The following is a 27,917-nucleotide window of genomic DNA, read 5'->3' as shown; positions in this document are numbered from 1 at the left end:
AATAGACCCGGGCCCTGGACAGAAACGTACATAAGTAAAGCAATAGATGAAGTGATTTTATATAACTGCAAAATTGTAAGCGCCTTTAGGGACCATCCATAAATGACGTAGCATTTTTTGAGTGATTTTTAATACCCCCACCCCCTTCGTAGCATTTTGTCACAAGCCTCTAAATACCCCCTGGTGATTACGTAGCTTGACGATTACTATCCCCCCCCCCTTGTCCCCGTAAAATAAAAAAAAATAAAAAAACGATGTTAGTTTTTCCTTTTTAAAAAAACTACGTAGCATGACATGACCCCCTACCCCCCTGTCGTCACACATCATCACAAAATACAAAACTCCCCCTCCCCCATATAATGCTACATCATTTATGGATGATCCCTTAACTGCAAAATTGCATGCGATGCTAACATTATTGTCGCTTTACCAATACGTTGAGTAGAGACAAACAGTGGGGTGACAGTAGAAAATTGAGTTGTTGTATTCAAACAAGGATATAGTTGCAGTAGTGAATTATTTACGTAATTGTCACAATTAGTAGTAGCAAGGAGTGTGATATTCCACTTACCTTTGTTTGCTTTCCGAAAGAAAAAATGTCTAATAATGCTGTTTTTCATTTATTTTTCAATTTTTATATAAGTTTGAATCATGCGTTACGTACAATTTCATATACTTTAAATTTTAATTTGTTTTACATATATAAATTCGTGTGCTCTTTCCTAAAATTACATTTAATAAAGTTCTTCCATCCCTCCAGTGTTCTGCAAAAAGCAATTTCGTCATTGTTTTTTTCCTATTCCACAAACACATCTAGAAGAAGGAATTCATCCAAAAAACAATCACTAGTCGGAAGTTTGTCCGATTTCAATGTATCTCTATTTATACTGTACACATCTTACGCAAATAGTGTGAGTTCACGTTTCGTTAATCACTCGCTTAAATCACTGGTCCAACTACCATCGAGCGGTCTGTTGGTTATCATTTCCTATATCAACCTATTTAACATCGTACCTTAATTTGTAACACTAGTAGCCTCTAGGGTTTTCCTATTATATTGCACTGGTTCTGTGTCGCCCTATCGAATAGAGTTGTCGTTCGTCTCGAATTTTTTCATATAAGTAAAAAAATCGAGAGAAAACACTGGTCCCCTGACGATCTAGTTGATCAGTATGCTCTTGGTCAGACTTGTCAACTGTTGTTGTTGTTGCTGCTCCCGCTGTTGTTGCTGGAGCAGTAGCGATCCTCCAAGAGCGGCGGCAGCTGCTGCTGGATCACCGATGGAATGCTGCCCTGAGTGGTGAGGATGGCTGAAGTTGTGCTGATAGTACTTCTGTCAGAACACTTTTCCTATGAAGGGAGCATCCAGTCGACCACCGCGCGTGTTTGGCATCAGAAAGGGACTGCTGTAGTCTCCGGAACGTAGCGCGGCGGCTGCGACGGCCGAATGGTGTAAGTTCGATAAGGTGGACAGAGGAGATGCTGATAGGGCTGCCAGAGAGGCTGATGATGGGGCAGGACCGCTTCCCGGCCAGCTGGAACCGTGACGGCTTGGGTCCGATGAGTGATGAGATGAATGTTGCTGTTGCTGTTGTTGTTGCTGCTGCTGCTGCTGTTGTTGACGCTTGAGATTAGCACTGATGCTGACGTCGTGCAGCTTTCGCATGTGCTTTTTAAGGTCAAAGTTGCGGCAGAATCCTTTTGCGCAAATTTTGCACGTGAAGGGTTTCTTGTCGTTGTGGGTGTGCATGTGAAAAGTGAGGTTGTACACCTGGTGAAACGCCTTGTTGCAAATGGTGCATTTGTACGCCTTGTCCCCGCTGTGAGTCAGTTTGTGGTTTTTGTAGTTTCCCTTCTGGTGGAAACCTTTTCCACAGTACTCGCAGATGTAGGGTTTGTACCCGGCGTGGATTCGAGTGTGCGTGTTCAGCGTCGACGACCGATTGAAGGCTTTTCCACAGGTTTGACATTTGTGTGGTTTCTCCGAAGTGTGAATGATTTTGTGCCTACAAAGGGTCGACGCCTGTCGGAATCCTTTACCACAGATTTTACATATGAAAGGCCTGGCTCCGGTATGAACTGGCATGTGACGAGTGAGATTATAGTGCGCATTGAAAACCTTACCGCACTCTGGACAAGCAAACGTTTTTTGCTTCGCCAAGGCAGCCGCCGACGTAAGGTTGGTTGGGTTCGATGAATTGGCCGAACTGTTAAGATCGCTAGACGAAGATGATGATGTCGATACATTCAAGTTTAGTTTTTTGTGATGAGTCAGTGGATGCTGAGCCGATGGCATAGAGGAGGTATCTAAACTTCTCAGAGCATTGGTGCCAGGTGCGTACGGATGGAGGGCGGTGGCAGTACTTCCGCTGGCAGCACTAGCCGCAGCTAGAGATGTTCCATTCAACAACGTAACGGGATGCTGAGTTAGAGCTGCATACTGGGCAGCAGCAGCGGCGCACATTAACTGACCCGGATAGTACAACAGGGGGTATTGGCTCAACAGGTCCTGATGACGATTAGCCACAAATTGATGCATCGAACTTGGTACGTATTTTTTGAACGCAGAATCGTATGCCGTCATTGATGAGGAATGTTCATAGCTAGGACTCGAGGCAACCGACGTAGGACTGGATGATTGGGGTGGTTGAATGAAGTCCGTCTTGTCTTTTCGACGAAGTTCCGTTTCTGCATCGTCGTCTTCGTCTCTTCCCATAATGTTAGCAATCGAAAATTTGAGCGCTCCGCCATTGGTTCGCTGGATCTTGATCGGTTTCTGGTCGACTTCGGGTTCAATGCTTGTATTACTGTTCGCTGATTCCATGGTGGGACTCTTGGATGTGATAGGTAATCCTGGTGGGCTACACGGCGGCTGCATACCACGTGGACTCTGTAGAAGAGGAAAAAACGAAAAAAAATGTCATGAGAATTTTTAATCAAACCACACGGAACCAATGTGGGCAGGGCATACGTGATGAATAAAATGAAATAGGCACCGCTGGATGCCACCTTAATGATTGGAGAGGAAAGTTGGTACCATTCAAATTTTGCTTCGCACCATTCGGGAGAGGGGAAACCGGAGAAACGGGTTAAAACCATTGTTCGATTGTTGATGGCCGAAGAACAATCGAAGCTGCCAAGAGCGTAGAGGAAGGGTAATTAAATTTATTCCTTCCGGTGAACCACCACAGTAAGTGTCCTGTAAAAAGGGGTCAAGTTTGGTGGAATGTCACGTTTAGTAGTTCTGGCGGCGTGGCGGCGCACGAATGAACAAAACATTAATTGAGTTTTGAATTCGATGTAATGACTGTTGGCATAATATATTAGGAGGGTAACAATTGACAGTGGCACACGCCTCTTCTACCACGATTGATGTATTTATGCTCTGTCAATTGTTTGAAAATTCAACAAACATGCATTGAAATCTTTTATTGAAATTTAAATTCATTTTTTTTAAATCTCAAAGTATCTTTCAAACTAATGGATGTCGTGTATGTTCTAGATACTAGGATGGTTTACCCTAACGTTTTTTTTGGTAATACCGGATTGTGTGTACGCAAAATTCATACGAAAAAAATCCGACGGAATAATTCGTACTAAAACCATTTCAAAAAGAATGTTCAAATAAATTGCAAATGTCACATATAGAGGTTATTTAAAACGTGTTTTCGTTTATATATGGCGCATCTCCACCCCATATTTTATGACATCTTACGGACTCCATAAATAGTAGACATTTGTTATGAAGCGTGTTTGTGTGCTATTGGTTGGAAATTATCTGCCCACCGAATAGCGCTTCGGGGCATATTGTGTTTTACTCCTATTTCGTTGAAAGTCGCAGCAACGCGCGACTGGTATTAGCTAGTAAGTTACATAACAAAAATTACGAGGATTTTTTCAGTAAGCTTTTGCGAAACACAACTATCTTTACTAAATATTTTTTTCTATACATCAGATAGTTCGCGAGTTAGCAATGAGCAATGAAACATTCAATTTTATAAATTTCAAAAATTCAAAAACTCATTACTTGAGAAAAATATCATATTCAGCCAAAACAAAACAATACGTGTCATCTATTTTTACCGAAAGAATCCAAGAAAATTTTTCGGAAGGAATTAAAATGTTGATTGTAAATCAGATATACATGCTGTTTATGATAGAAAAGCCGTACAACAGGAAGGTTAAGGCAACTGAACACCAATTTTTACACTCCTCTTCGAAAGTATCATCAATATCAGGGCACTCCACCGCACTGGCTAAACTATTACACCTTTCAAAAGACTATGGAAATATTTTCTGAAGATCTTTGAAGCTTCACCACCTGAAAACTTAGATGGCAGCAGTGTAAACACGAAAATGTAAAGTAATAAACGTCAAACACAGAGTAGCCGTCAAACCCTGTAAAAACATATTACATCGTAATTAAATAATCAATACTGCACAATTTCAAGTCCAATGTAAGTTCTTTATTGAGTTTTCAATATTGGTTTATGACAATATGATTTTTAGATCTGGTAAATGACGTGATATGTTGTCAAACAAATATAAAAGAATATTGTTTGTTTAGTTTGTTTTACAACTTTGTTGATTTCAACTAAAACTGTCAAGTAATAAACGTGTATTGCAGTTAAAACGACAGAAACATAATTATTTTATACCTTGTTCACACTACAGAGTTAAAACATGTTATAATAATTAGCAACAAGAAAAATGTCATCAAGATAGCGTTAAAACACGTTTTAACTCGTAGTGTGAACGTAGTATTAGTTTAATACTACGTTCACACTACGAGTTAAAACGTGTTTTAACGCTATCTTGACGACATTTTTCTTGTTGCTAATTATTATAACGTGTTTTAACTCTGTAGTGTGAACATACTATAAACGTAATAATCTAATCAGGCACTGTACTGCCTATGATCGCAAACCAGTTCCATAAAGATAGGAAATCCCATAGAAAATGGGACGTATATGCGACGAATTCATCTGCTCACATCTCTAAATATTGTTTTCTTGTTGAAATGCTTGTTTGCTTTGCACGATAGGTAGCCACTGCCATGTTCGAAAGGGAGATTTGGCTTCACTGTCGGCGCACCTTTAAACAAAAACACCTTTGGTTGTAATGTGCTCATCACAGCATGCGGTATGTTTAACTTTCGTTTCGTTTGTTTTTTTTTTGTATGGTGTAAACTTTTCGTTTAATTGAAATAAAAGTTGAAAATTAAGTTTTTGGACACAAATCTAAGTGTAAATAGTGTAACTACCAGAACATTTGTGAATTGCTTTTGAATTACTCGTGTGTAATATGCGTAGTAAACAAGTTTAGGAAAAACGAATATTTAGATGAAGTGCCAGAAAGAGGCATAAAAACCGGATCTACCAGTCCGAAACAACCAGAAAAGGGTATCTGTAATTAAGAAGAATAAATCAATGATACGTAATTTGGGCAATTATGTTGCAACTGAGAAAATTCTAAAAAGTGGCAATCTTTGAAAACAAAACGCCTGGAAATTATATTCGCGACTTTTACTGCGACTGGATAATGGAAGACGAGAACTACGCGAAAGAGGACTCAAAAACCCTTCCAGGCCCATAACATAATAATACTGCCGTCGTAGAGCAGGATGCAAGAGATGTGGACAGGTCTAAATTTGATCGAAAACTGCTGGTATGGCAAGCAATATGTTCCTGCAGGCAATTTTCTACTCTGTCGGAACTATAAATGCGGAAATCGATCTGAGTGTCTGCAGAGGAGGTTGCTGCCTAGGGGCGGAAATAGCGTAGTTGGTAAATCGATCGCTTTGTGCAAAGCTCACCTGAATTCTATCTGCAACTCTGCACTAGAGAGATTTTTCGAGCCCTAGAAAAGACGCAAAATGACCCTAAGGTTGAAACCTATATAACAAAAAATGTTGCTGCCTTTATATGAGGAGCATAATACCCATCCGCTGTTTTGGTCGGATTTAGCGTCGGCACAAAAGCAATTAGATTGGCTCGCGAAAATGGGTACAAATTTCGTTGAGAAAGACAAATTGCTCTCGAACGTTACTTGGTGATTAATAAGATCTTCAAAAGAGTTATAAAGCAGCTTAGAATATACAGAAGCTAAAAAATAATTGGAATGAACTGTCCAAAAACAATGTCCAGAAATTGATGAAACGAAGTGGATTCAAAATTAAAAAACTCGAGAAGGAATAATCCGGTCTTCACAATGTGATCAACAGTTTGAGACTTGATTTGGCCATGATTGTCTATCATTTATGTTAGAAAAATAAAGAAGTGCCAAATTAACTAGTCCTACCACAATCCAATTGTCGAAGGTAGGCTCATACATTTTGACAGCAGTTGGGGTAAGAATCTGAGTCAGTTTAGTTTCAAGCAAAAATGACATTAAATGCAAATAATTATATATATAAAAAAAATAATGTTGCTTGAAAAATAATAGATGACCGCAGGTTTTTCCGGAATACCATAGAAGTTAAATCCATCAAAAGCCCGACGGCGAATAGAAGAAAAAGCTTGAACTGACTATATTCTGTAAGATGAGATGGCCGATAACCAGTTCGCAAGGTCGTCAAAGACATGAATTGAAGCTTTATATTAAGAGAATCGACCACCGCTCTTAACACGTTGCCAGTAAGAACTGCTTTGCCTACTCTGCACATCGTTTTAAGTGTATCAAAGTTCCATAAACGGCAGCCATCAGCACACCTATAATTGAGCGGGTCATGTCAAGGTAGGCAATGCAGAACAAATCGTTTCAGGATCTAATTGAAATCTTCAAGTTATTGAGAATATCATGGCCTCAAACACCTTACAGCAACTTAAAAAGGACATAAATAATCCAAATTTCACGACAATCAAAATATAATGATAATTTTATTAATATTATGCGCAACAAAAAATATGAATTTTATCGTTGACGTAATTTCAAACATGACACAATTTAACATTCTGTAATTAACGAAATAACGAAATATAATCGTGTTCCGTTTAATTTTACATGAGAAATGTACTTTCTATTTCCAGTGACAACAAAAAATTACACTTACCAACATTGAGAACAAGTAAAATTATGTGATTTACAAAATTCAACGCCATGTAAAATTAAAATCAAACGTAAGACTGTCATTTTTGATGCTCAAAACTTGGTTAACCAAACACTACCAAAACATCATGCAGTGGGCGTGAATTTGACCGTTTAGCATTATGAGCTTTCAATTTGTTCGGGTTTCTAATATTTGCGTCGCCAATAAAGGTAACACCCTGCTTTCAATGCGGTAATCATAGGCGGCAGTAGTTCATCGATAGGGGAAGAAGATGAGGTTACATTTTCGACGAACAGAACGAGTCTGCTCCTGAGGCACTATTCCTTAAAAATGTCTAACCATAATAACAGCAGAAGGAGATGGCAGCAGTATTATTTGGTTTTGTCTTTCGCCTACGTGTCAAAGGTCTAACAACACGATGGCATATAACAATCACAATTTACACGGTAACAATCATATCATAGTCAAATGATTTGGAACATGGAATCTCAAAATGCAGCTCTACAGTGTTATATCATTAAGTTTGGTTGAAAAATAATTTTAAACGTCAATGTTTAATTTATCGGATAGTGTTTCAATTAAGCAAAAGTGTAATAAGCATCTTGGTACGGAAGATATGGTAGTAGAAACGAAAATTTGTCAGACGGGATGAAACCGCAAAGAAAGAGAGAGAGAGAGAGAGAGAGAGAGAGAGAGAGAGAGAGAGAGAGAGAGAAGAGAGAGAGAGAGAGAGAGAGAGAGAGAGAGAGAGGGGAGAAAGCGAGAGAACGAGTGATGGTTATGCTTAATGCGAGAGAGAATGTAACACACCAGAGTATGCTGCGTTCATACTAACTTCAAATGGTCCGTATGACTACCTACCTAAATACCTACCTAAAATTCAGTATTTTTGACTCAATTTCGTGGTATCGTGTAGGAAGGCAAAATTAGGTAAACCGTGTTGAAGGTAGTTTCCATTTAACTACGGCAAAAATAATAACTCAACCTTGAGTTTAATTTACTTAAATTTAAGTTGAATTTACCTAATTTTGAGTATACTCCAAACAACTTAAAAGTACCTTACTGCACGGAAGACCTCGACTGAGTCGAATCTCTCGTTTAGTTTTTGACAACACTAATAAGTGCGAAAGCGACGAATAGCTCAAAAGTACCTAAATTTAAGTTAAAAAAACTTATTCTGTAGGATATTTTATGGTTGCGTGTACATCATTGATGTACAATAAGAACAGAAAGGTTCCCAAATTGCTACCTTTGGGGTACACCGGAAGCATTTAATAAAAAATTGGAGTAATATTCTCTTAATTTACTGCAAAGCTAATAGGTCCGAAACTAAAAGTTTTTGAAATTTTGTCTACGCGATAAAATCTGCCAAAAGCAGCCTTCCGATCGGTGTAGACAGAGTTCACTTGGAAACTTTTATCCATTTTCACAAGGCAGGTCAAGTTAAACTGCAGTGTTTATAATTGGTTAAAAAGTACCATAAGAGGTAGCATTTACTTTCTAAATGAGAACTCAAATAAACCACACTGCTTTTTTTCTTTTGAATATTAGGAAAATTACGCATCCAGTTTTCTTGAACTAAGCGATGTATAAATTAGAGATTTCACCACGGGAACTTATTTCCCGGGAATCTTGAGTTTTTTACAATTCCCGGAATTTTCGAATCCCGGGAATTAACATTGACTTATTCCCGCGATTCAGGAATCCTGAGTTTCTTTTTGTTATTTTTTGCAAGAGATTTGTATTGTTTTGAAAGAATTTAGTAGTAAAGATTTGACAAATTTTGATTTCAGCAGTAATGGTCAATACCTGGTACAAATAATTCAAATTTCTCTTTGTGCTGTGATTTACTCATAGTGTTTGCACCGGTCCATTTTGCTCATTGTGAACATTTGTGTGAGGAAATACCAAGACTGTTTATAAGTTCGTGAATACTTCAAGTTGTGCGGTTTCCTATGATAAATCAGAGTCCCTATCATCTGTTATTCTATGTCAGTGATACCAAACTTCAAACAGACAGGAAAATATTGCAATACTCGAACTCTATCATAGAGGTATCGGTATTTTAGAAATATCAAAATTACTCGAACCTATACATATAAATCGTACAACTCATAACACAACCAGTCGTGAGGAAAAAGAAATCACATCGAATAAGGAAATATTTTTAATTGTTTTATTACACCAGTTAAAATCTTGTGAAATAGTAGTCTTTGCGTCATAATTTTCAAAAAAGAAAGCATGATATCAATAGTTTCATGTTTTGTAGTGTGACATTTCCAATTGCTTTGCACTGATCTAATTTTTCTCATATCGTGTACAAGCAAACACCCTCGTGCAACTGAATCATTTCATTGGAGATTTGGGATAACGAAATATGGAAATTCTTAACGAAGAATTACAATCATGTACACCATCTGATGTAGATGTGATCGGTGCATGATCTCAATTGCATTGCATTTGGTAATAGAAACAAACGGAATAGAAAAGAAGAACTGAGTGAAAAGTTACTAACGCACAACATTCTTTTTTGCAGTGTACCAAACTGACTACTTATAACTGGGCAAGATTCATTTTATTTCCAAAAAAATCAATCGGTTTTGGAAAAGCATATTATTTCTTTAGAAGTTTACTATATATTTAGAAACATTAATCGCTGCGCGAGATCCCGGGATTTCTCGGGTAATACCTTTTTTATTTACCGAATCCCGGGAGGCTGGAAAACGGGAAATGGAAGCTCAAGCATGAATGTTTCTATAAAACTACTATGATTAATTTTTTTTTAATTTGATCGCTTTTACATACTTTGTACAACTATAGCTACACATACTTAATGGTAACTTTGACAAATTTTACTTGAATCCACTCAATGCAACTCAACACAAAACAGAACGATGACAAACAGAAACAAAAACACTTTGATCAACAATCCAGAGAAGTCGCAGCCTAATCATTCTTGAATAAGGTAATGATTGTTCAATTAGTTTTAGATCAGACTTGAGTGCGCACGCCATACCTTTTGATTTCCTAAGGCGAATGACCCATCGGGGTTAAAGCCCCCATAAACAATACAATACAATACTTTTGATCACTGTGAATCAACTAAAAGTTGCTAAGATTTATCTTGTTGAAATATCACTAAAAACATTTCGTTGCAGTCTAAGAGCATCGAAACAATTCAAATTTGATATTAATTTACTAAACCAATTGTTATTTTTACTGATTATGTCGCTGCAATCTATACACTACGAACAAGCCAAAAAATAAAAAGTAACTTTTGTAAATCTTATAATCTTATTTACTTTGGAAAATCTTATTTTGTAGAAACAGTTTCAGTAAAATATATTGCTGAAGCAAAATATAAAATAAAGTAAGGGGTGGGCATAGCATGCTTTGTAACTCAGTTGGCTTATACGCAGCTACCCTAGGTTCGATTCCAGACCCCGCACATAAGGTGATTGATTTTGCTAACCCGAAAACGAGGCAAATTGAAAGGTTAAGCCTCTATAATCGAATCAATGAAATAATAAAATATAATCAACCAATAAAAAGACAATCACGTTACAATTTTCTACAATAAAGAACTTCTAGTTTTTAGAATAAGTTTTTTCAAGCCCGAATCGAGCATTTGGTTTATCTTTACAAGTGTAATATTACAGCTTCACTCTGGTATCATTGGAAATAATATAGTTCGTAAGCGTAATTAGTTACCAAGCTATGAACGAATAAAGACTATGACAAACTTATTCTCAATTTAACTAGTTTAGAGCATTTCACCGCCATCATTGTTTTTGTGAAGAATGAATGTGAAGTGCCATGAATTATCATGTCATGAGTTTAACTCTTGTTAATCCCTAATTAAATTCAGTATTTTATCACTACAAATATAGCATCGTTCATAAAATATGATTGTATAACAAATATATTTGTGTTATCAATAATTTTTGTCTAAAAGTAGCCGGCAAAGATACCACAAACAAAATAATCAAAATGGCTAGCGTTCTGTTTACGGGTCGTGTTTAACCAGCTTCACCTTCAAATATTATTTTGAAAATAAAAGCAAGGTTTTTCATCGATTAAATACAACTTCAATTAAAATTAGTTACAGTTCGACATTCCAAATACGAAATGCTCCTATTGCCCATGCTACAAAACCCATTTCAGTTCGTGAGGATATTAAGCAAAAACTACTTGAGCGATAGAGAACAAATTAAATACGTACAAAATAAACCATGTTGCACTGTCGGAACCCGGGTATGGCGTTGATCAAGTGCCTCTCGAGCAACCTTGGAAGCGGCGGGTCTTCTGCTCCTCCGGAAACGCTCCAATCGTTTTCTGTCGGACCGGGGTACACGTACAGCTTCGATTCGTTCAATTACGTTTCCTCTCCGGTACAACCAGCCGAACGCAGACTCAAATCACTTAAATTAAAAGTTTCCTTCTTCAGTCACTGTGTGTTATCACATCACATCACTTGCACACACCAACCCATCCCAGGGCACTTTCCAAGATGTTCTCTGTTGTGGTTCTCTACCCGAGCTTCGTGTGTTGATCCTTACCGAGAGGTGCCAAATGCGGGTGGCAAAACTCAATTAGGAAAATTAATTCAATTGATTGAAGACAAGAGGTTGGCCTTATCCACTTCAGAACCAGCCGCTCGTACGTGTATGTGCGTATGTGCTTGTTTGGCAGCGATAACACTCAAGTAGTCTTCCTTGTTCAAGTTCTTCTCGGCACTCTCTAGGTGCATACATTAACACTTTCCAAGCAGTAGTTCACTTTTCGATCGCGGACAAATGGCCCCGAGAATGCAACCGGTTCGACAGCTGAAACTGGTCTGAGCAAACAACGGCTCACAATTCGACTGATAGCACTCCACTGAAAATCTCGGTCAGTCAGTTAGAACTGATCCAGGATCGGAACGAAGCAACGAAAACAACAATTCGCTCGCTACGAATGCACAAGAGGGAGCGAGAACGCACATCACTCACCGTTCGATGTTTTTTACACTTTTCAGCAGAGGCTACCAAAGCGTAACTTCCTGTGCAAGGGACAGGTATTCCTTGTAGATTTTTCCCTTCACTCACACGAACGCAACCACACTATCGAGTACCGAATTTGCGCATAATCGAACCATCGCATACATACAACGAAGCAGAAGCAGAAACAGCCGCCGCAGCAAAAAAGGTACCAAGCATAAAAAGGTAGAACATCCCCTCACTCACCCATTCCCACCCATCAGGGAATTGCACGCAATCCTTCGAGTCATTCATCCTGCCAACCGACAATGAGCAGCGAGCTGGAAAAAGGACACAGTCATACATAGCGTTAATGCTATGTACAAACATCTTCCCTCTGCACCCCTCCTGTGTTCTGTGATTTTTCATCCCTATTTCCTTTTCTGATCGCTGAACGCTGGTACGGTGGTACATACACCCAAAGGTCCTATCAGCGGCTCATGATGATAGCATATTATGGCGCTACATTGATGGTGTTGGTGGCCTAGCCTGCCTTTTGGGTGCGAGTGTGAGCCTTTTTACAGAGTGTAAGGCAGATTTGTGCTTCTTCGTCGGTTCATCTACAGCCAGCAGGGTGACGCCCTCTCTAGCAGTTGCCTGTGTTCACATACAGAAGAACACCACCCCCTCTATTGACTCGCCGTTCGCCTTATGTCATCATCATAAACCCAGCGACCGCTCATCGGTGATAGAACATCGTCGCGTCGGCAACCGATGTGGGCAGCTCTGCCACTTTTTCTCGTGAGTTTCTTTGGGTCTGAATGTCCTTTGCCTCGGCTGCTTCGGGTGGGTGGCGATAGGATAGGTGGTGGTAAGTAGACAAAGTGGTAGTTGTTGCTTGTTAGCTCATTATGAAGCAGGCGGAAAACTAACAGTAACGAAATGTTTGAGCAAACAGAACCGTTTCACGATAGGGCAGGCAGGCGAATGTGACTCGAGAGCGACGACGGCGGGAGCAAGCAATTTGAGACTCCAAGGCGAAGTGCTATGAAGAAAAGTGCAGCGTTGTGGAAAATGCACAATCGAACGGAAAGCTTGGCCGTCTTAACGAGGTGGATAGTTTCTTGCGGAATGTAGCGTGCTTGGAAGACTAGCAGGAAATTTTTGAATTTATCGGCAAGAATGATTAAAAATTATTAGGTGGGCTTTCTGGTATAAATGCAGAATACTTATGTACACAAAATTTCCCGCCAGGTATTCCATACGGCTTATTTATTTCCAATTAACCACTCCGGTGGTTGAGTGGTAAGCGTGATCGCTTCTCACCCAAGTGACTCTGAGTTCAATCCCAGCTAAGGTTGTTAAGATTTTCTGAGGTGCAAAATTTGTAGTCATGTCTTTCTTCAGAAGAAACGTAAAGCCGTTGATCGGTATCAACGGCTTTACGTTCCTTCTGAAGGAAGGAAGCCCATGTGTCTCTAGAGTTCAGATAATGAAGACACATCGCTGGCGTCGGCCTCAGTGCGGACAGAGGCCGACGGAAAATAAGTTTGACAAAAATAAACCTCTTTAACAAGCAGTAGTCTACCATAATTATCTATAATGAAAAGTCCATCATAAATATATACAGTAGGATTCCGTTTTTGGCAACAATATACTTTTTTTCAGTTGCCAAAACAGGAACCGTGCCAAAATTGGAACCTTACTTTAAAAGCTTTTATTTTCAATTTGTTACATCATAAATGTTACAAGAACAGTAATTATATAAGAATATGTGATATGAAATGAAATGATAGAAGAAAATCAGCAGATATAATTTTATTTGCTATGCCCATATGCTATGCTATGCCCATAAAATGTAATAAATATGACTCCCATGTCTGGAAAAAAAGTCAAAAGTGATATCAATTATTAAAACTAAATGTGTATGAGCATTTTGTAAAAGATTTACTATGTACAACAACAATGTTGCCAAAAACGCATTTGTTGCCTAAAACGGAACATTTTTGTTGCCAAAAATGGAGCATGCCAAAAACGGAACGTGCCAAAAACGGAATCTTACTGTAGATTAGTCTTGGATGGAAAATATTAATTTTATACCTATAGGCATCCTCTTCTCAATACAAAAATAATCGCTTAGCATAGTTTCAAATGAAATCGCCATGAAAAGCTTCCATCTAGAGTCTAGGTTCGCCAAGTTGGATTTTACGGTTGTGTCAAAAATGATTCTTTGATTATGTAGGGGAAAGTGGTCGGTTGGCGGCACCCATACATAACTTTTGACAGAAAGCAGACATGGACATTCTGATAAATATTATTTGTGTGTTATATTAGCACGATCTTTTTGTGCCGATTGCTGAAACAAAAAGATTCGAATGTTCTGTTCTACAACCAATATATTTTTACATTTCTTATAAAAGAAATGTATAGAATTCGCTCAAACTTTCAAAAAATTTTCCGGGGCCCGGAGGGCCGAGTCTTATATACCAATCGACTCAGCTCGACGATTTGGGACAATGTCTGTGTGTGTGTGTCTGTGTGTGTGTATGTAACGGACAAATTCTCATTCGTGTTTCTCAGCAATGGCTGAACCGATCTTATCCAAACCAATTTTAAATGAAAGAACTAAAAAACAGTATGAACGCTATTAATTTGTTTTTGATTCTGATGTTTAGTTTCCAAGATATGAATGTTTGAATGCGTAAAAATGGCGTTTTTTGCAGTTTTTTTGAATTATCTGCCGAAATTGACAATATAAATTAACAATTTATATGTTTTTAGACAGCTTTAACGAATACCTTTCGAATAAGCTATAGATTGTTGAACTATTATCAAAAGAGATATTTAACATTAAATGCGGACGAAAGATTTTTATCATTTCCCATTGCCAGAAATATGACCAAAAACGCATTTAATCCACCTAACAGTGTGATGAGACATTTCTTATAACTCTTATCACTCTCTTCGGATATTATATCGTTTGAGAACATTTAGAACTTGATGCTTCGCGATGTTTTTGATAACACATACTACATGGGATTGTGGCAGGACACAGAGAATCGCTCAAATCAGCATAGGACAACATCAGTGCTAGAAATCTCAAACCAAATCAATGGGAAAGCGAAAAAGTGGCCCATAAAATAGACATACAAACGAATTATTGCTAATGCTCTGTTAATAAAATATCTAAATTCCTCAATCAATGCATTGTGGTGGGAAAACTGAATTTTCCTAAAGGGGTTATGTATATTGTACTGAGCCAAAAAATCGAATTTTTTTTGAATCGGAATGAAGTTTATACTTTACTCAAATTTTCAACGCGACTGAGACCTAAATATCAACGCTTTTTCTGGAAAAAAGCGATACTAGCAGTGACACCATTCAAAGAAAATCAACAGTGAATATTTCCAGACTTGGTTTTATTTCCTATTTAAGAAATATTGTGTTTTTTACATCCTAGATTGCATGATTCAGTGATCGAAACCCAAAACTTCATGAAGTATTTGAAATTATTAAATTAAAATTTGTGTTTGCTATTGAAATTGACAAAATGATAGTACCGCCCCTTTGACGATTGTTTACTTTTTCGGTCCCACCTATCAGCATTGAAGTATCACCCTTACATTTTGTTTACAATACCAATTTTACAATTGGTGGGGGTTTGGTGAAAATCGATCTTACTGTCCAAACGGCATAATTCCGAAACCGTAATTTTTGAAGTTTTAAAATTATGCAGAATTAATTTTTCAAAAAATAGTAACAGAGTTCGTGTTTTTAGCGAATTTGTTGAGAATTTATTGTAGTCATGAATATTAACCTGAGAAAATTCACCATAAATACTTCTTGGACGATATACCGTCAAAATTATTTTATCAAATGATGCGCTGTTTAACGTTTGTAAAACTCATCGAAGATACTAACCCTCCGAAATTGGCGGTTTCAAAATGATGTTATCTTGACCTTAAATTACTGTTTTTGAACATTTGACCTATACATATAATTGGTCATACAACAAAAATCAAATTCTTATCAAAATCGATCAGAACCTGCTAGAGTCGAATGGAAATCGTAATTTTTCATAAATTTCTCTCTACATTCGGAAAGTGTTATCCTCGATATTAATCATATTACGTTTTCGTCTCAACTCGACGCATTCCCAAAATGAAAACCTGTTTTAATCCACCTAGTGGTGCAATTGTGCTTTTCTCATTTGTCCAGATTACGATTCCTTGGCTGGTTATGTTCAATACAATGGTGGAATTAAATATTACATGTTCAGTTCGATTTGCACATACGTACAATGGATCGACAGCCACGATCTTGAGATACTGACCACCGCTGAATTTTCCTAATTCACATAGTAAGATCCGGGAGGTTCGGGTCCTGCCGAAAATTTTCAACTTGTTAAGAAATTTTAAACTAGTTTTAATTTTAAAGTACAAACCACTTACTGCATACTCCCTCCGGGCCGGTATGATTGACGATTTTTAGAGTGATTGGATAACCTTTCTATATGAGAAAGGCAAAAATGTCCCAAAAAATCAATTTTTGTCAAACATTATTTTTTTCGAGTTTACATCAAATCTCGATGTTTCATGCATTATAAAGTCATTTGGCATCAAAAATACAAATTTGATTTTGAAAATTTTTCATTTCAGTTTATATGGGAATTTGCTGTGTGATTGCACTCTTCAACTCGTAACTCCGGAACCGGAAGTCCAATCAATAAAAAAAAATCAATTGCAGCCGATGGGAAGGTTGTACCTTTCATTTGAGACAAACTTTGTGCAAATCGATCCAGCCATCTCTGATTAACAGAGGTCACATTTTTTTTCCACATACACACATACACACACATACATACATACACACACAGACATTTTCCGATCTCGACGAACTGAGTCGATTGGCATATGTCACTCGGCCCTCCCGGTCGGGATTAGATTGACGAATTTTAGAGTGAATGAGAAAGGCAAAAACATTTTAGCAAATGTTGAAAGTTATGCATTTTTTTGGTGAGCTGTTCTATGTTTCATAGACATTAAATCAATTTTAACTTCGCTTCCTATTAAATAAAGACCCTTATTACAGTACATCTCTACAAAAACGAGCTCAATTTGAAAAGAAATCTGAGGATTATGATTGATTACAGAACTCTGGAATTTTCTATTGGAATGTTTTCAGGCAGGATTTTGATATTGATGCAATTAGACAACTGTGAAATCAAGACCAATAGATCAGTTACATATCAGGACCCCATTCCGACAATTTATCAAAAGTCCTCATGATGTTTACAACAACAGGATATCAATGTACGGATCAGATAATTGTTATTGTAATATTGAATTGAATCAGTCTGCATCAATAAATTTTCAACTTCAATCCATTTTTTTTTGGGTGTGGTGGGGGGGGGGGGCGTTGTATGGTGTTAAACCCCAAAACCTTCTCTTGGCAACGCCATTGCTTGGAGTTATTTATTTCGCTTTTTATTTTCCGATATGTTTCAGATCGATCCGATGTTCATGAGTTAGAAAAATTGCAGTCAGAAGGTTCGCACAAATGAACATTTTTGCACTGATAAGTTATCAAGTTTCTTCCAGACAACTTGGAAGTGTTCGGTGATTATTTCTAGCGGTTGTAGATAGAAAAATGAAATACAGAATTCGTTTTATCGAAATAATGTTTGGCTTATTTCAATGGATTATTACTATATTGAACAATAAATAGGCGACAAAGAGTAATCCACAAACAACAAGCCATAACTTTTAAAGTATTCAAAATAGATATTTGAAGTCTTCAGTAAAGTTATTCGCAAAAGTAAGAGCTACAAATTTGCTGAAGGCATCATTTCGATATAATCACTTCCAAGAAAATTTCTGAAAATATCTCACTCATAGGGGGATTAATCAGCAAAAGCACAATACCAAAAGAAAGGGCATATTGCCTCCATTAAATTCTCCGAAGATACTATTGACCTAAAATAAGCCGTTTTGGCGTTAAAAATAGATTACATGTTTTTGGTCATATTTCTGACAATGGGAAATGATAAAAATCTTTCGTCCGCATTTAATATTAAATATCTCTTTTGATAATAGTCCGATTACAACAATCTATAGCTTGTTCGAAAGATATTTGTTAAAGCTATCTAAAAACATATAAATCTATATTGTCAACTTCGGCAGATAATTCAAAAAAACTGCAAAAAACGCCATTTTTACACATTCAAACATTCATATCTTGGAAACTAAACATCAGAATCAAAAACAAATTAATAGCGTTCATACTGTTTTTTAGTTCTTTCATTTAAAATTGGTTTGGATAAGATCGGTTCAGCCATTGCTGAGAAACACGAATGAGAATTTGTCCGTTACATACACACACACAGACACACACACACACACACACACACACACACACACACACACACACACACACACACACACACACAGACATTGTCCCAAATCGTCGAGCTGAGTCGATTGGTATATAAGACTCGGTCCTCCGGGCCTCGGAAAAAATCTTGAAAGTTTGAGCGAATTCTATACATTTCTTTTATAAGAAATGTAAAACATGTAATCTATTATTAACGCCAAAACGGCTTATTTTAGGTCAATAGTATCTTCGGAGAATTTAATGGAGGAAATATGCCCTTTCTTTGGGTATTGTGCTTTTGCTGATTAATCCCCCTATGAGTGAGATATTTTCACAAATTTTCTTGGAAGTGATTATATCGAAATGATGCCTTCTACAAATTTGTAGCTCTTACAGCCATGGAATCGTAGTCTGGACAAATGAGACTAGCATAATTGCACCACTAGGTGGATTAAGACAGGTTTTTTGGGAATGCGTCGAGTTGAGACGAAAACGTAATATGATTAATAACGAGGATAACACTTTCCGAATGTAGAGAGAAATTTATGAAAAATTACGATTTCCATTCGATTCTAGCAGGTTCTGATCGATTTTGATGAGCATTTGATTTTTGTTGTATGACCAATTATATGTATAGGTCAAATGTTTAAAATCAGTAATTTAAGGTCAAGATAGCATCATTTTGAAACCGCCAACTTCGGAGGTTTAGTATCTTCGATGAGTTTTACAAACGTTAAACAGCGCATCATTTGATAAAATAATTTTGACGGTATATCATCCAAGAAGTATTTATAGTGATTTTTCTCAGGTTAATATTCATGACTACAATAAATTCTCAACAAATTCGCTAGACACGAACTCTGTTACTATTTTCTGAAAAATTAATTCTGCATAATTTTAAAACTTCAAAAATTACGGTTTCGGAATTATGCCGTTTGGACAGTATGATCGATTTTCACCAAACCCCCACCAAACCGAATTTCTGGCTACGCCGCTGACTTCAAGTAAGTAGAAACAAAGTCGTTCTACACTCGTTCAAAAGAAACTTCTTCGAATGCTGAATATCTATTATAATACATCGAAACCCTGATTTTATCAGCCAAATATGAACATATGTTTGATGGGCTCTAGCAGACGAACAAGACTGTATTCGAGTAAATCCTTTCTTGAGCATGTTTTCCTTATCATGAAGATGGAAATATGCAAAAATAAAAAGTTCATCATAATCAGAAATAGTTATCAGACTACATCAAGGGACGGGAAGAATATTTTAACAGCTTCAGTTTATTATAAAGAAAAAAAATTGCTCGATTTAGTCAATGTCCCCATTTTGTCAGCCTAAAATACACCATGAGACTGATAAAAATGGGTCTTTATTGTATGTATTATTCACTGTGTTTCACATTAATAGGTACATTTCATTTTTAGGGATTTTTTATTGTATCGAACTACAACAATTTTTAGGTAATTTTCAAGGGTTTTTTTATAGACTTCTTCCAAAATTTGGCGAACCTATTCCAATTCGTATACCAATTAATTGGTATACTTAAGGGTTAATATGTTGCAGATAGAGAAAATACTAAAAAAACAATTTTTCTTAATTAGTTTGTGAAAATTATAAACTATTTGAAATTTTTTAATAGTATAATTTTTTTATTTAACCGTGATTTTTTAATAAATAGTGACCATCGCTTCACAACGTAGTCTATTTTTCATGGCTTGCGGTGAGCACGATCTCTCGAATTGCTGAACTGAAAATTATGGAATAGAAATTAATTTTTAGTATTCTTTACTTTACTCGCCGCGCAGATAGCTCTGAATTAGACCCGCTGGTGCCCTAAGACGATTTCGCTAGATTTTCAGAGCACTGTGCACACAGTGCATTAACGCAAGTGACGGAAGGTTATCGAAAAGTTTCGTGAAAATGAAAATTCCAGTAATGATGATGATTTTCCCAAACGGTTAGTTTTCGAGAGGTTTTTATTTGTTCTTTGGCATTAGGATTAGCGATAATAATTCAAATCAAGGATACTACTGGGAAGTCACCTTTAGAAAAAGTCGATGTCGAAGTAAAATTTGGAACTATGCACGCATGCACTTCAGAGATAGCGTGATATCCGGAGCTGCGATTTCATTTCAACCCTTTTTTGTGAAAATGGCGATACTTACAAATGTAAACATAAGGCTTTTTTCATACATGCGAATGAGGGCTTTGAAACGCAACCAATTAACCTAAAAATGTTGATTCTACGATATTGCTTTCTTAAACTACAGCAAAAAATACAACGGGCGAAACTGTATTTTTGTTTGTTTATTTAAAGTTTCGCCCTCCACGCTCCATGCAAACAAACAGGGCGATACTTTTTTTGCTAGCAGTTTAGAAGCGAAACTGTCATTTTCGTATTTTTTTTGAGGATTATCAAGCTGATACCAGCTGTAAATAGTAACAATGATCGCTATTGAAAAAAACCCGGACGAAATCGGTGGTGTAGAACGGTAGTTATTGTAAAAAAACGTAAGAACGATACTTCAATGCTGATAGGTGGGACCGAAAAAGTAAACAATCGCCAAAGGGGCGATACTATCATTTTGTAAATTTCAATAGCAAAACAGATTTTAATTTAATAATTTCAAATACTTTATGAAGTTTTGGGTTTCGATCACTGAATTATGCAAAATGGGATATAAAAAACACAATAGTTCTTAAATAGGAAATAAAAGTCTGGAAATATTCACTGTTGATTTTCTTTGAATGGTGTCACTGCTAGTATCGCCCTTTTCAAGAAAAAGCGTTGATTTCTTAGTTCTCAGTCGCGTTGGTAATTTGAGTAAAGTATAAACTTTAAATCTATTCAAAAAAAAGCGATTTTTTGGCTCAGTACAATATATAACCCCTTTAGGAAAATTCAGTTTTCCCAGCACAATTTAGATATTTTATTAACAGAGCATTAACAATAATTCGTAGCTATGTCTATTTTATGGGCCATTTTTTCGCTTCCCATTGATTTGATTTGAGATTTCTAGCAATGATGTTGTCCTATGCTGATTTGAGCGATTCTCTGAGTCCTGCCACTTTCCCATGTAGTATGTGTTATCAAAAACATCGCGAAGCATCAAGTTCTAAATGTTCTCAAACGATATAATATCCGAAGAGAGTGATAAGAATTATAAGAAATGTCTCATCACACTGTTAGGTGGATTAAAAGCGTTTTTTAAGTGAAACTCTACTTAAAAGTTTTTTTTGATAATTTACTTAGTGTTATAGAAAAAAGTTAATCGATCGAAAAAGTGTGCGCATTGAATATTTACGAAGTGAATTTACTCTATTTTGTGATTCAACATTAATTAGTACCGAAATGTTCGCCACAATTTTTTTTTTGTTCAGCTCTGAAAAAGGTTACTAAAATCGGTTGTCGGCACCCAAACATGGTCGGTTGGCGGCACCCTATTTTTTGTGGCAAATGCTGAGTTCTCAATAACCTAATCAGTATGGGTATTTTTGGAACGTGCTTTACGAATAGATACTAGAGATCATTCTTTGGCACCATTCTGAAAACCAGGAAGGCTTTTTTCGGTTTAGGATTTTACATTTATATGAAGAAAACCCACCTGGTCGTGTTTTCACCGCTAGGTAGCACTATATATGCCAGATTGTCACGAACAGAAAATTTGGTGGGGGAGCTGGGTTACCCTGTAGCCCCTCCCCCACCCCTTTTGAATACGTGCCAACGTGGACTTCTATCTGATTTGTCTGGAGCTTTGGTAAAAAAATGGACTCCCTGATACTCACTCAATTGCAGTGAATGCGATCCGTCAGTGCATTAGCAGTGTGTAATAGTCACACCAGTATTTCACATACACATATTGTGGTTCAGATGAAGAATGATGTTCAAAATGCCTTTGATGGTTGTTGAAATTAATAAATTTTCTTTTCCCTTTAAATCTTCATTATTTTCATTCATATTTTTCCATTTTTAGTAAATTTTCTTAGGGTGCCGACAACCGACCACATTTTTCAAAATGGTAAAAAATTATCATTTTACTAAATTGTTGATAATTTTTTTCAGGTTGACAGAATAAATTTATTTCTTTCATAAGTTATTAGCTATTAGCCTCTAGCTTTCCATTGGTATGCTTATTCCCACATATTGTTCAATTGGAGTAATGTTGTGAGCCAAAAACAAAAGTGTGCCGACAACCGAACACATTCCCCAACACTTCTCTTTACATAAGTACTATCATTGTGTAGTTATAGATTTTAAGTCCACACGGGAAAAAATCTTTTCATAAAAAAGCTCACGATTCCGTGAACTGAACTATTTACTGAAATTGGTATATATTGCACATTTTGTTTATTATTGATAAAAAAGAAATTTCATACGCAGAACTATCCATCGTTTAACGCGGATCTACTGCAGAATTTTGGCATCTAACTGCTTTATTATTGCACTAATGGGATCATTGCACCTCATATTTCATTGTGAAACGCATCCCTTTTATATTTTTTACTGCTACCCAAAGATCTCGACAATATAGAAAAAAGGATTACAGTATGTTTTATGTTATTATTTGTTGTCCTGATTTTTCAATATTCTTTTGGTCAAGTCTCTCCAGGCCTTGGTCAAGTCTCTCTGCAGTTCACAGAAAATCTTTTATAAGTTTTGCAAAAGTAAATCAAAAATTTTGCAAAATATCATGAACACGCACAAATTACTTTTGCACATCACATCTCAATGATACACATAAAGATGCTGACGAAGTTTGATTGTGTGGTATAAGATAACGTCAAGGCAGACTGGAAGAGGAAAGGTGACTAATACATCAAGTTGTCGACGTTCGCAAAAAGAAATATCCCGTTTAGCAGACCATCTGTTCCTGAGGCTTGAAAAGCGATATTAACATCCCAACCGACCCTATCAATTAGGAAATTTATGTGCAGGAGTGCCTGGAAAAACGTCTGTTGCCTTCCCTCAAGCACCACAATTGTTACGTTCCGAGAAAAGTGACCAAGGAGGCTGTGCAAAACTTGATGGAAGGAATCTAGCAATTCGTATTCGCTAAGAAGGAAGCTAGAGGTAATATTTATTTATTCTATATGAATTCACCATGCAAAAGAAAAGAAGTAACTTTCTGACTGTCGCACATATTCGTGGAACCGTTTTTCTAAAACATGAATTTTGATAGCTGAATCTTTGCTTTTTTTAATTTTTTTGCCATACTCAAAACAAAAATCATTATAATAGTGAAACCGTGAGCAACAAATAAAAGTGAAAAAATCACATGTAGTTATCTTGGAAAGCTTATAGCTCCTATTTTATGGAATGATTTTTGGATGAAAACACAGATATTTTCAAGACGCTCACCACTTTTCTGCGAAAAGAGCATACAGGGTTATTCGGACCCTCTATTCCATCAACCACCGTTCAGCGGCTTGCGGCTACGCACCCGATTTCGCACACCACAGCAAAGAAAATACATGATGCGCCAATCTACAGCTTTGACTAAGTTTTTATAACGCAATTTATTTTTTTTTATTCCTCAAGGAGTTTCCCTAAGGGACCACCCATAAATGACGTAGCATTATATGGGGGAGAGGGAGTTTTGTATTTTATGATGATGTGTGACGACAGGGGGTCATGTCATGCTACGTAGCTTTTTAAAGGAGAAAAACTAACATCGTTTTTTTATTTAAAAAAAATTACGAGGACAAGGGGAGGAGAGTTACCGTCAAGCTACGTAATTAACAGGGGGTATTTAGAGGTTAGTTGCGAAATGCTTCGATGGGGGAGGGGGGTGTTAAAAATCAATAAAAAAAAGCTACGTCATTTATGGATGGTCCCTAATAAATATTTCATAGGTAAACATAATTCCATTGTATTGGAAAGGCGTAGAGTTTTGCAAATCGTCGTCTAGCGCTGCCATGCAGTAGTGAAAGTGAACTTTTGTGGCACTAAAATGTAGCTGAAGTTTCAAACTAACAATTAGCACCTTTGACCGGTAATTTTTTCACATCTATCCACCCAAAAGGGTGATTTGCTTAGGTAGGTCCGAACAGCCCCGGGTTCCCCTATACATTTCTAATTATTACAGTTATGAAAATTATTGCGATTGTTCATATGGGGAGCGCGCTCGAAGGGTAATATTTGAGAAAAACATTGCACTACACATACCAGCAAAACTGAACCGTCTCAGAGCTATTGAACATTTTCTGTAAACTACTTTTTTTAAATACCTATAACTTTAAAAATTTAATTTGCATTTCAATTTTTTTATTCTATTGGAAAAATTAGAAAATTTCCTATTGAATGGTGGTTAAGGAGAAAATTGTTTAAAACCATCTTTGAAGAGTCCAAAAACCTATAACTAAAGTATTTATGGAATTTGAGTTCCGATTTCGTCTCATAAGAATCAGACACAAACTTAGTGGCAGGACTAAGCTAGCGTCGGATTGAAACTAGCTCCAAAAAACCAAAACATTATTTGTGTTTCTGGGCAAACCCCTAGTCCTGCGTGATGTCCCATAAGAACGGTAGTTATGATTATCGAAACTTGGTTTGGCTTAGCAAGCCAGTGCAATATTTCTCCTTAGAGGAGAATGATTTTAATAAAAAACATATGAGGCGAAATCGAAACGCTAAGTCAATAACTAATTTAGTTATAGGTTTTGTGCTCCTCACGGGCAATCAAGAATCAGAATATATTGGCTCAAATGGCACGTTCCCCGTACATAGTCGGGGATTTGCGCCTAATTTATAGTTTTTATCATAAATTTTCTCCACTAAGAAGAAATATAGCATAGTGAATATTGCATTGGCCTGCTAACCAAGTTTCGATTTCTTTAATTCCCATCAGCTCCGTTTCTTGTGGGACATCACGCAGGACTAGGGTTTTGCTCACAAACACAAATAGTGTTTTCGTTTATTGGAGCTAGCGTCAATCTTGCGATAGCTTAGTCTTGTCACAAAGTAAGTGTCGGATTCTGATGATACGAAGCCGAAACTTAGATTCCATAATTAATTTAACCGTTTAGAAGTATTTGAAACTGTGTGGTTTTTCATCGAATTTTGGGTCATTTCACGAAAATTTAAATAGTTGGCATCATCATTTCAATAATTTCGATTATTCGTCTGAAAAAGCTGCATAATTTTTCCTTTGGCAAGATACACTTACCTCTACTTGTTTCCATGTGTTTGGGATATTGAAGTTGGATATTTTTAACCTCATTTCTCCCATAATAGCTTAAAATATAAAAATATGCCACTTATCTCTTTTCCACTGGAAAGCAAAGAAAATTTTGCAGAGAAAAATGTACTAATATCCTTAAGTTAAGTAAATTTAGTATTATTTTAGTAAATTAGTATGAAATTAGTGCGATTATTAGTATGTTTGTTAATTTTCTTAGAAAAGAAAATAACAAACACCACCAAAATACATCTCAGCAAGTTGTATTATTCCCTCTTTCACATACCATTGTCTCTTCTCGTTTCGACTCAAAATCATTTTAATCACTTCATTGCATAAGCAAAAACGATGATTCCGAAATCATTGCATTTGTGGTGATGTCATGTTGTGTTTTCTATTCAATTACAGCGAATTAAAAACAGATCGGTATTAAGTGTCAAAGAACAAATTGTAGAGAATGTTAACAGTCATCAATTGAATAATCGTATTGTTTTATATATTTCATCTATTAGTAATTAGAAAAATTACAGAACTCATCAAAAACCTAGTAAAAAGTTACAAAGTTTTCTTAACTTTTTTACTTTTAAAATTTTAACTAAACGATATGTGTATATAATTCAATATGTAGAACGTTTTTTCCCCAAATATGATCCTCTATCACCCCTCAAGAGGATCTTAATCATGAACCAAACACTCCGTATAGATTATATATGGTTATTTTTTCATGATGACTTACCATCAAAAACCCAAAATTGATGTTCGTTGTAATTATAAAATCCAATATGGCGGATCAATTTCAAAATTTCAACTGTTCAATAGCATGTTTCTACCTGCGCTCATGCATCAAGGGTATTCTGATATTGACAAAATGACTAGAGATTAAAAATTCGACGCCATTTTGAATGCCAATGGTGGTGAAATCATGCAATATATTTAGATATGAATTATTTTAAGAGAATTAAACATCCATTTCAAAATCCAAGTTGGCGGAGCAAAATTAAAAACAGCCTTTCATGGCATATTATCATAAAAATTTGATGCCCTTTTAAATAAAATTCCACTTTTAAATTCCACATCATCTAATAAAAACTGCTATACAGTAAACATATATTTTTGCTCGATATGTACCTTACGGTGCATAACATAACAAGCTAGATTATTTTCATTCGTCTAATTCAAGCATTGCATTTATCACTGATATGAGTAAATGAGTCTGGCTAATTAACAACTTCGTAAATAGAAATTAACATTTTCACATGAAAAGTTTTGGCGCTCACATAACTTCGCTGGATAAATAAGTCGCACTATTTCTTCAGATAAATAAATTCGCCAGCTAACAAGTTTATCGCTGTAACCCTTTTGTACTTGCTGCCTTGCTAGCGCTTATCAAGAACATGACACAACAAGTTAACCCTATTTCGTTTTTCTTGATAATTTGGTATACATTTTGACACTTTTGTTTATTTTCACGAAAATAAATTATTGTACCCTTCTCCGGTGAGAAGTGAGATCATCAGCAAAATTTTATCGGAACAATTATTGCCATGCTATTTGGAGTGACAGAGAATTTTACGACTCATTTTATCCAGGAATATTGGGACATCGGATAAGCTATCTTCTCGCGTAAGTGAATGAGGATTACAATGCCTGTCCTAATTGCATGGAAATTGTAGTCGAAGACAGCCTAAATCAGAGTTTTTTAAACGAGGGTGAATTCACTCCAGGGGTTACGTTTCATTTTCAAAATTATCGAAATTGAACAAATTATTTTATTAAAAGTCTTACTCGGCAGCAGTTGTAATCAATGACGTTCCAAGGTCGCCAATGTGTTTTTGGTCTTTAAAATCAAATTTAAAAGTCAAAACATGTAGCATTACAACAAAAACCAAAAACTAAATCCCCAAAAAACAGCTCAATTTTGGGGCTCGATATTAGAGGTCCCTTGAAGTATTTAATCATAAACGTTTCAGAGTATGATTTCGGTGAAATATTGTTGTTTCACTGAATCATTATAATTTTGCCAAGCTGCTTGCTTCATACAATAGTTGATACCCATCATTTCCACAGAAAATCCTCCGATTATAGAACACTTACCTATAATCCTCGGTTTGTAGTCCATTAGGAGCTCACATGGAAAAATATTTTCCTCAACAAGCACCCTACACACAAACACATCAGTGGCCCGACGTGCCCGGATGAGTTGGTTCGAACAAATGAGACCACAATATTTGAAAATATTGACCCCACACAAACCGACCAATATTTGCAAACTACTTTCTTTGCCGACCATTTAATAATAAAGCAATTTTTTCATTACCTTCCATTAACCTCACTTAGGCCGGTCTGCTCGGCCCTCA

At 36.5% G+C, this 27,917-nt stretch overlaps 1 protein-coding gene across 1 annotated transcript; it reads right to left on the bottom strand.

The window, feature by feature from the left end:
• Positions 1-613: 613 nt before the first annotated feature.
• On the bottom strand, positions 614-11,930 carry LOC131681556 (fez family zinc finger protein erm). Its single transcript, XM_058962394.1, has 2 exons — positions 11,271-11,930; positions 614-2,890 (listed from the first exon to the last, which is right to left on the bottom strand). Exons 1-2 carry the CDS (start codon positions 11,280-11,282, stop codon positions 1,337-1,339), a joined length of 1,566 nt encoding a protein of 521 aa, XP_058818377.1. The 5' UTR covers positions 11,283-11,930; the 3' UTR covers positions 614-1,336.
• Positions 11,931-27,917: the final 15,987 nt, after the last annotated feature.

The sequence above is a fragment of the Topomyia yanbarensis genome, chromosome 2 (assembly GCF_030247195.1).
Source record: "Topomyia yanbarensis strain Yona2022 chromosome 2, ASM3024719v1, whole genome shotgun sequence".
In the NCBI taxonomy this organism is placed as follows: domain Eukaryota; kingdom Metazoa; phylum Arthropoda; class Insecta; order Diptera; family Culicidae; genus Topomyia; species Topomyia yanbarensis.
Note: the sequence above shows the minus strand (reverse complement) of the source record. Positions and strands in the feature narration are given on the sequence as shown.